The 8,938-nt window shown below is 44.0% G+C and overlaps 2 protein-coding genes across 2 annotated transcripts; both read right to left on the reverse strand.

Annotated features, from left to right (window-relative positions):
- Positions 1–125: 125 nt before the first annotated feature.
- On the reverse strand, positions 126–3,016 carry LOC133916340 (uncharacterized). The gene is made up of 4 exons (XM_062359971.1): positions 2,693–3,016; positions 842–1,023; positions 602–731; positions 126–505 (listed from the first exon to the last, which is right to left on the reverse strand). The coding sequence occupies exons 1-4, from the start codon at positions 2,999–3,001 to the stop codon at positions 437–439; spliced, it is 690 nt and encodes a 229-aa protein (XP_062215955.1). The 5' UTR covers positions 3,002–3,016; the 3' UTR covers positions 126–436.
- Positions 3,017–3,212: 196 nt separating this feature from the next.
- LOC133916341 (uncharacterized) lies at positions 3,213–8,092 on the reverse strand. The gene is made up of 6 exons (XM_062359972.1): positions 7,546–8,092; positions 6,480–6,671; positions 6,156–6,395; positions 5,185–5,402; positions 4,418–4,669; positions 3,213–3,837 (listed from the first exon to the last, which is right to left on the reverse strand). Exons 1-6 carry the CDS (start codon positions 7,967–7,969, stop codon positions 3,568–3,570), a joined length of 1,596 nt encoding a protein of 531 aa, XP_062215956.1. The 5' UTR covers positions 7,970–8,092; the 3' UTR covers positions 3,213–3,567.
- Between the last annotated feature and the right edge of the window lie 846 nt (positions 8,093–8,938).

The following is an 8,938-nucleotide window of genomic DNA, read 5'->3' on the forward strand; positions in this document are numbered from 1 at the left end:
CACCATTTAACCATGATGGGGAGCTGTCTACAATTGCCAACAATTGGTCAGAGTAAAGTTCGAACTATCTTCCAAGAAGAAATCTCATACCGTACGCAAAATGCGATTGTTCACATGTCAGAGTCGTCTGTTAACAATTTTATTCATGTATTCTTGTGCCAGTATACAAGCATCTACAAGATCTCAGAAGAGTAACAGTACAGAAATGAAAAGAAAGCGTAAGGGCTGTTGCTACAAACACCGATTCCTATAGTTCAAGGATCCGGACCCTAATTTTCTTCCACTGCTGACTAACGGAGCTTAAAGTTCTGTTCATAGTGCCGGAGCTTTCCCATTCGGCCCTTCTCATTTCAAGACTTAGAAAGCATCATACAGGACTAGAGAAAGAAAAGTTGAAGAAACAATCCTCACGTTGGTAAATGATGCTATAATTCACTTATTTTTCATTGGGTCTGGGGATCCTCTTGTAGTCGTAGCTGTTTATGTCCACCTTCTGCTGCAAAGCCTATAGTACAGAAGGGCGTCAATCAAACCCAATAATGGCTTGCAGACTTCTCGTTAAACCAGTCGTGCAATTTATTTACATATAAATGCAACATACCTTCAGTTCATCCTCTAAAGAGAGCTTCTTAGGCTTATAGGCCCCTTCCACCGGCCCTGTTCGGCTCAGAGCTTTTGTTGTTTCTACAACCTCCCATTCTATATCCTCCTTTTCTTTTGTCACTTCTTTGCTGCAAAAATACAAATGAAGCGGCACCGTCAAATAGATGAAACAAAGGAATCCATAAATACAGACTAGTCAGCACGATTTAGGCAAGTGCAGAAAGGTTGAATGATTTACCTGCCCTGTATAAGATGAGCAAGCCCGACTGCACCAAACACTGTCAAGGAAATAAGTGGCAACCCATATCGAACAAATGGGTTTTTTCGCCCCAGTCTTTTGTACTGTGAGGCTTGTTTGATAACCTTAGCAGCTGGTTCCACTAGATCAACTTTCTGAGTTGTATTCATGACCGGATTTGACTGGTAAAGAAGAAAGTCAATGAAAGGGAGCAAACGACAGTTGATACTGTGGATATTACAGAAGAAATATGTGCTGTTGCATGATACTACCACATAGAAGCTAGCTCATCTCATTTACACAAAAAATTGTATACCCAAATTACACAATTAAAGCCGCAATAAGCACCAACTTACACATTGTAGTCAATTTAATCTTTTAGACCTGAGCAGAACATATCAACAGGTTAGGAGGAAAAGAATTTTAAATAATCAGACGTTGTGCAAAGATGTGAGTGTGATATATCATAATGGTGTGTAACTACAAGTTGTCAGTGAAGCATTGCAATCTCATTCTTGCATGTGATCCAGGGGGAGAAAACCAGCAAGTAGTAGAAACGAACACTTCAGCATACATATGTGATAAAAGAGGAAATAGAATTTTTCACATATTCTGTCTAAATTTGCAGCAATAAGTCAATAACTGCCACACTTGAAATCTAAAGCAGCTCAAAACTAAGACATTGGACGAGCCAAGCAAATTTATGCATCGGATTATTTGGGGACAACTGTATTTGTTCATGAGTCATCTCTATGATGGCTACCAGAAAATATGCTGAGGATCTTTTGAGCATTTGCTATGAGATCACCAAGACTATGGACAATAGCATTAGCAAAACCTAGTGGTGCAAAAAATGCGCATCAATCCTTAAAGCGTCAAATCTTGGGATTATAAATTTGGGTGATGCAGATTTTCAATCGTCTGATTTTTCATCCTCTCTCAGTCGACAAAGGAGCACCATACGATCTTCATCCAACAGCCCCACCCGTTTCATCTTCCTCCAGCAGCCGCAACATTGTGCTTCTCCAACGCACCGGTGGAAATCGCTCCCCCACCCTACCTGCTGCTACGTCTCCGGCAGCTCTCCTGCCGCCGGATCCGCAGCCCCTGCCCTCGCCGCCATAACCCGGCTTCATCAGGGCCGTCGACTTGCCTCCCCCACCCCAGCACAGCCCAATCATTGTTCCTCTCCCGCCCCCACGTCCGCCACCACCGCCAGAGTTGTCCTGCCTCTAAAGGGCCTCCCTCTAAGCCCGGCAACAGAGGAACCCATCACGGGAAGCTCGCCGTCGTAGTGTTCACACCGTCGACCGAGAGAAATGCCAATTTCAGGCGATTGAAATCTAGGAGGCACGTATAAATTTAAGGACTACATGAATAAAGGAATTTTATACCGCACTGTTAAAAACAAGAAGTTATCCTTGCTTGGCTGCTTCTACGCAAAGCATCAGTTAAGTTCCACGGAACAGAGAAACAAATTCTACAATATTCACAATTCCGAAATGTCATAAATGAAACTCTGACAACAGTTGTCACTAGAACTAATGTACTAATAATCAAGTTAACCTAATACATAAACGTTCTTTGAATCATTAAAATCAGACATAAACGGCAAACACGCCGTTCAGGAACCATGACACAACATATCTTATTTGCTGCTGCGACGCGCCACCTCCAAATCTCAAAACCCTCGCCTAGATGCAACATTGGGCATGGAGCTCCCACGCAGGAAGAGATAGGAGCGAACGAAAAGAGACTACTACTGGAGTTGTCACGGTCACCGGCGGTGGCGGTAGACCAGTCAGGCCTTCGGGACAAGGCATTTGTTCGGTGGAAGCTAGGATTACTTACCAACAAAAGATAGAATCTATCCAATCCACGGTCCGATGGATCTCGGGCTCCACTACTACACCAGACTGAGGGAGGAGCGGCGCTGCGGCGGAAGCGGTGGGCGATCGGCACCGGCAACAGCGGCGGTGGAGGATCTGTGAGAGAGAGGGAGGCACCAGCGGCGTCGGCGACTCTGCGTTGCCGTTGCCGGGTCTGCCTACGGTTCTGCGTGGAGCCGTGGCTACTAGGACTAGGAGCTTCACAACGTGGGCCTACTGATTTAGTGGGCCGAAGAGCGATAAGTGCGTTGGCTTGGCCCAGTTTTAGCATAAATGGCGAGAGGACAGGCCGGCCTATTTGGATAGCACCCCTCTTTTAGACGAACAGAAAATGCACCGCAGCCGTCTCCACCCCTCCGGCCAGCCGGGAAGTGCTCCGGCTGCAAGAGGCGGATATCAGACATGAACCTGGATTAATCATGCCATAACTGTAGTTAAGGAAGAATCAAAATGGTGAGAACATGAGGCTACTACAGTTCAACTGAATGTCCAATTCAACCATCGGATTCGCATCCCAGAGTAAGCAAATGTGCAAAAGGAAGTCTATAACGGCGTCACATTATGAGAAATTAATTAAATGTCGACACTGAGCTATACTACAAGCGCACCGAGCAGGTGGCGTGCATCGAAGCGAATCGGCACGTTCAGTTCAGCCTCCTCGTACCCAGAGCATTGCGTACACAATACTTGCACAAAAGAAGCAGCCAAATCCACCTCCTCCCCTCCTGTAAGCATTGCCTCATGGGCGGCGAAGAAAAGCCCGTCTATCTGTGATGTCTTGTGTTAAGTAGTATTAATGCCTCGTATCTATACTGCTGATCCTGAAGCCGATCGTGGTCAGGCGAAGCTCCGATCCTGCTCCGTAGCATTGTCTGCTACTGTTGTTTCTTCGGGGAGCTCTGAGGCCACTTCACTGGATTGCAGCACAGGGTTGATAGGACCCTGGGGAATGCCGAAGAGGGTGGAGAATATCTGCCGGTGGCATTCGTCACAGAAACAGAAGTATGAGAAGTGGCCTTCATCAAGAAGCTTGTGCACTGTGGCTCCTGGAACCACCCGCCGGACAAATTCGGCCACTGATGGCGACACCACTCGGTCATCCATCCCCTGTTGAGATGTGAAAGGTTAGCCATTCAGGAAGACCTCAGCAACAGGAAGACCTCAGCAACGCATATAATATGAGGAAACGATGAACCACCAAGCAACATAAGCAGTTTATTGTGTCTAATGACAAAACACAGTGCTATTTTTTGTATAATAGTGTCCATTTTCACCCGGTTCTTATGCTAGTTTGAGATTTTCTTTCAGTATATACAGTGCCAATTCTTGGTACTATCTAATATCTACACTTTACATCGAGTTTCCTGAATCCTGCAAAACCAAGACTATTCCAACTACAATTAACTACCGATGCAACCTCTCACCAGTGCTGTTGAAGTTTGTTTAAAGTCATCTAATGGGGTAACCTCCACATGTATAGATTCTGATCAATGCCGAAAATGAGAAGAGAAAAATACTGATGAGTCCACATGCTAGGCAGCTACAGAACACTCTAAATAATTTCCTTAAACTTGACTATGGATGGAATAACTGGAATATGTTTTCTTTAGTTTCTACTGACTACTGTCATGAACATGTCAAATCTATTCCAAATCTTTGAATCGCTTACAGCGAACAGAGTACAGACCTGCCATATATGTATTGGGCCCAGAAATCCCACCCACTCTCGTTCAACCTGATTGAATAGAGACTTGATCAACTCAAAAAAGCCCCAATCCTCTTTCTTCTGCATTTGAATGTCGGACAAGCTGAAGCCCCAGTCAGATACTTGCAGCACGGCTTCGTCTACAAATGGCTGTGCATCTCCCTGGCGCACAGACTCTGCAACATTCCTTTCCCAGAATGCCTTGAACGTAGGACCTTCCAGTAAAGTTTTGTCCTGAGTAATGCAAATAATGTTAGCACTTGGCATGAGAAAGGACCAATTTCAACTTCATCAAAGGGATGACTAGTAAGGATTTTTAAATTAGCATCTAGCATCAATGGACAAATCAATCACTAGCACGATCATGCAGTGCAACAATGCTGAGGATGTTGATGTCCTTTGTGGAACTGATGCTGCAAGTAGTGTAGTACACAGAAAAATATACATTAATGTTCTTTCCGTTGAGGTAAAAAAAATGTGTTTTTTCTAACTATCACCCAGTGCCAATTCTTCCTTGTAGCATTGTCTGAGATAGAAGATATCACACATCCTGCATCTGATTCACCTATGCCTTAAAACAAATAGAAGGTTTCTTAATTTTGAAATCCCAGGACCCCCGTAGATGAAGAATCCTAACGATAGATAATAAGGGATGGTACAGCAAATAATCATATGCCATTCCAATATTGTTCTACAACAGCACCCCAAGTTAGCATTGGCACCTTAAGATCACAATAATATCAGCATACCTTCTTTCCCAATGACAGTGACAACCAACTCTCGGGCTGTCCCTGCTTTCCAGAAAGAAAGCTTCGGTGATAAAAGAGAGGTAGTAGTGATGGAAACCTCCGAGCTAAAATGTGCATTAGTTTCTGTTTTGTTGACCAGCTATCCCATGTTTTACGCCTCTCATCCTTGGTCATCTTGGGGTCGTATGGATTCACCATAGGTGCGAACATTGCTGCTCCTGGATTCGGGACAATACACCATATAAGATAAATTCAATCAAAACTGAAGAGCATAAGGATTACTTATGATTTCAATGAGCATGTAAGGTTTATGTTCTTGAAAACACAGGCAACATATGCTTTTGAGTGAAAGAACAACATCTTAAGATGAAATGGTGGTAAATGTGGATCTAAAAACAGATGTCCTGACCAAATCAAGGTTCCAAACAAGGAATAGGCATATGTTGCTTTCAATTAGAAGCATAATGAAATACACTTGTGCTTAACAGATAAAAACAATTAAAGTGCCATCACACAAATTTAGATGGTGCTGAGTCATCTGATTCAATAGAGCACATGCATTCCATTCTCATCAAGACAAAAAAAAAAGATGATAGTTAGCATTAAGAGTATCTGAAATACTGCCTATCCTCATAAGTCACGTAGTAACGAACTTACAGAAATGTTAGGTATAACCGACATTAGGTTTAAGTCACAGGCAATTCTAGAATTGAGTCTTTAAAAGTTCAATAAGCATAAGCAAGGTATGGCATTACATATGGTTATATCCACAGGCTTAAAAAATGCCCCTACAGTGATAATTGCAACCAAATTCTAAAAGGAGCATCCATAAAGAAAAGGACAAAGCTATAAATTTACTGATCCAAAAGAAAACAAAAAAGCCACTATAATTTACTATTCCAAAGAATATAAAAAAGCCACCATAAATGTACTAATCCAAAAGAATATAAAGAAGCATCTGAGGTAGGTACCAGCTACTCGGTCAGGAATGTAACGAAGAGCACTCCAAGCATGCATGCCTCCTCCAGAATAGCCCACGACCCAGAACTTGTTCGGAATATCAAGGGCATTAGCCAAATGGAGCATGTCCAGTGCAGAAGAATTGAGATTTTGGCTTGGGTGAGGATCACTTTCACCAAAACCAGGAAGATCATAGGTCACAAGCCGCGCCCCAAATTCTTCCAGAAGGGATGCATTGATTCCAGGGATTCCTGCGTGGGAAAGAACAATGTAGATCAAATACCTAGCATGGTGATGCCAATACTATCCACAAACAATGTAACAATCGATCCTACCTGCTAACCTTGATGACAGAAAAGAATGAGGAACAATCAGTGAAAATCTTGCCCTATCAGCTGAGACTCCTTGTTCTTCATAAGCCAGATGTCGTCCATCAGGAAGTTGGATTCTGTTAGCACTTGGGGGACTAATGTAAAGTTTCTTTGGACGCTCTACTTGAGTTTCATCGCCACTCCCTACACCTAAAACTGCATGGAAAAAGTTCACATTAATTAAGCAGTCAAAGAAGTGCACTGATTCCTACATGGACAAACTATTTTGTGCATCAAAGGATCATGGTGCATTTGCATAACGAGTCAATCAGGTATAAGCATATGCAGGGGCGCTGCTGCATAGATACTGTACTTGCATTGTTCTAATGTTCTCGCACATAAACAACTAGAAGGCCATAAAGTTATAACAAGAGGATAACAAAATGAAGTAGCCATAGAATCAGAATATTTTTCTAAAATATTAAGTAACACCTTATAATTCACAAGCAAGAAGCTTTTGGTTCATACCGAAACCAAAGTTCTACAAGGCAGCCATTAGAAACCACTGGCAGAGTCAATCTAACCAAAAATAACCGGACTTGGTTGACTCAATAGTAAAACAATTGACTATGCTGACTTGCAGAATCCAACAGAAATCCAGAATAAACATAAACCGTTCTGTATTGCTGTGCCTTTCTCTCCTCAACATAATTTTGCCCTAGCAAACTAGGCATGGATCCCACACTTCGAAAATGTATGGTCGCAACTCGCAAATGTCACATTCTTCTTTTAACTAACACCACACCGCACATACAGAACAAAAAAATCTGCTCACAGATGAGAGAGGTTGGATCCGAAATTCAAAATAAAGCCCTCAGTAAAAACTGAAACACACGTTCATTCCCAATTTTTCATAGTCAGTTAGATCCATCCCCTGAATGAACAAATGCCGCAGAAAACGTGCATAGAATGTTGCGGGACGCCACTAACCACCGTTACAAATGCTCAGCTGGAGGCACAGACGCGCGTGCACGGCAGCACGGGAGTTCCTGAGGCAGAGAATAACGGCGGATGCGAGACAAGAGGTTACCTAGGAGCGTGACGAATGCGACTGCGGCGACGACGAACCAGCACCTCACGGGGTCGCGCTCCTCGGGGAGGTACTCGTTCATGAATCTAAGGCGCTTCCCTGCGGCCGACGCCCGGCGCCGGAGGCGCCGCCCGAGCTCGCTGTCCTCGGCGCCGGCGAGGCTCTGCGCGGCGACGTCCCACAGCCCCCGGCCCAGCTCCAGCAGCATCTCCGCCGTCGACTCCGCGAACCCTCTCGCCTGCTGCGCCCACCCCTCCTCCGCCCTCCCCTCCTCCTCCTCTCCGAGCCAACCGGCCCCCACCACCGCAACTTTCGCCGCCGGCGCTGCCGGCGCCGCTCCGCCGGCACCGGGGAGGGGCACGCCAGTGTCGCCCACGATCGTGTACAGCTCATCGTGCCATGTCATCGTCGCCGCCGCTGCCATCCCGCCGCCGCGGCGCCGATCGGCCTCGTGTGTACGTGCTGCCGGGCAAGAGAAGGTTTTTTTTTTTTTTTTGAAATGCGGGCAAGAGAAGTTTGGGAAGCGGGGGGAGGAGTGGATGACGGGGAGTTAGAAACGGAGGCGAAATGGCGAAGCAAAACGTTTAGCCTGACTGGTGGGCCCCGCTAGGCTGTGTGGGTAGGAGTTTCGGTGGGTCTCCGGTTGGTTGTTCCCGTAGGATTGTGAGGGGAGGTACGGCGGCTCGCAACTGCCGTTAATGGACGGTCAGATTGGCAGATACAGGGTTTGTTTGCTTTGCTATCGTATTTTGCTATATTTTTTCTGAAAGTTGTTTGATTTATTGTTATAGTTTTGATATATCATAGTTTTTTAAGTCTTTAACTATATCTATCGTAGACTAATTTCTTTATCAAACTTTAGACAAAGAATGTAAAAATTCATGGTAGTGAACCAAATACACTCTATGGGGCAGTAGTATTGTACTATGTATGTTGTAGGAGTGATCACAAAGATTAAAGATAAGTGGTCTTATTTTGTTTCTGCATTCACTGATGAGAAAACTTAAGAGACTACTGTTCCAAAATGTCAGGGACATAATTGTTTACAAATGTTTTAATGTTGTCCAATATTTTCCACTAATTTGTTTTTGCTTGTGTAAATTGTAAAGATGAAGCAAACTTGGAAGAGTTATTTAGGTTTATTTCACCATTCTAGAGTAGCAAAAGTTCTTTGTAGATAGATAAAGATAAACAGTCTCTGTTGTTTAGCATTGCTTGTAGATATCATAAAGTGCATGTACGACACTAAGTACTATGGTTTCTTAGCTTTATGATTATGGTATTTCTTTGAAGCACATTGTGAAACTTTATATGAGAAGTTCATACACGTTCGTGAATTTTTCGTTTCTTTTGTGTTTCTTTCACGTGAATATTAATTTGAGTTAGTATTGGA

Source organism: Phragmites australis, chromosome 4, assembly GCF_958298935.1.
Source record: "Phragmites australis chromosome 4, lpPhrAust1.1, whole genome shotgun sequence".
Classification (NCBI taxonomy): Eukaryota; Viridiplantae; Streptophyta; class Magnoliopsida; order Poales; family Poaceae; genus Phragmites; species Phragmites australis.

What these genes read in the sequence shown, in the direction of transcription:
- LOC133916340 (XM_062359971.1), bottom strand. Translation starts at nt 3,001, where the DNA reads ATGCTAAAACTGGGCCAAGCCAACGCACTTATCGCTCTTCGGCCCACT. An exon ending in ATAGATTCTATCTTTTGTTG is followed by an intron (nt 1,024 to 2,692) that starts GTAAGTAATCCT and finishes CTTCTTTACCAG; the next exon opens with TCAAATCCGGTCATGAATAC. An exon ending in GCTCATCTTATACAGGGCAG is followed by an intron (nt 732 to 841) that starts GTAAATCATTCA and finishes GTATTTTTGCAG; the next exon opens with CAAAGAAGTGACAAAAGAAA.
- LOC133916341 (XM_062359972.1), bottom strand. Translation starts at nt 7,969, where the DNA reads ATGGCAGCGGCGGCGACGATGACATGGCACGATGAGCTGTACACGATC. An exon ending in CACTGTCATTGGGAAAGAAG is followed by an intron (nt 4,670 to 5,184) that starts GTATGCTGATAT and finishes TGCATTACTCAG; the next exon opens with GACAAAACTTTACTGGAAGG. An exon ending in GCCCAATACATATATGGCAG is followed by an intron (nt 3,838 to 4,417) that starts GTCTGTACTCTG and finishes ACATCTCAACAG; the next exon opens with GGGATGGATGACCGAGTGGT.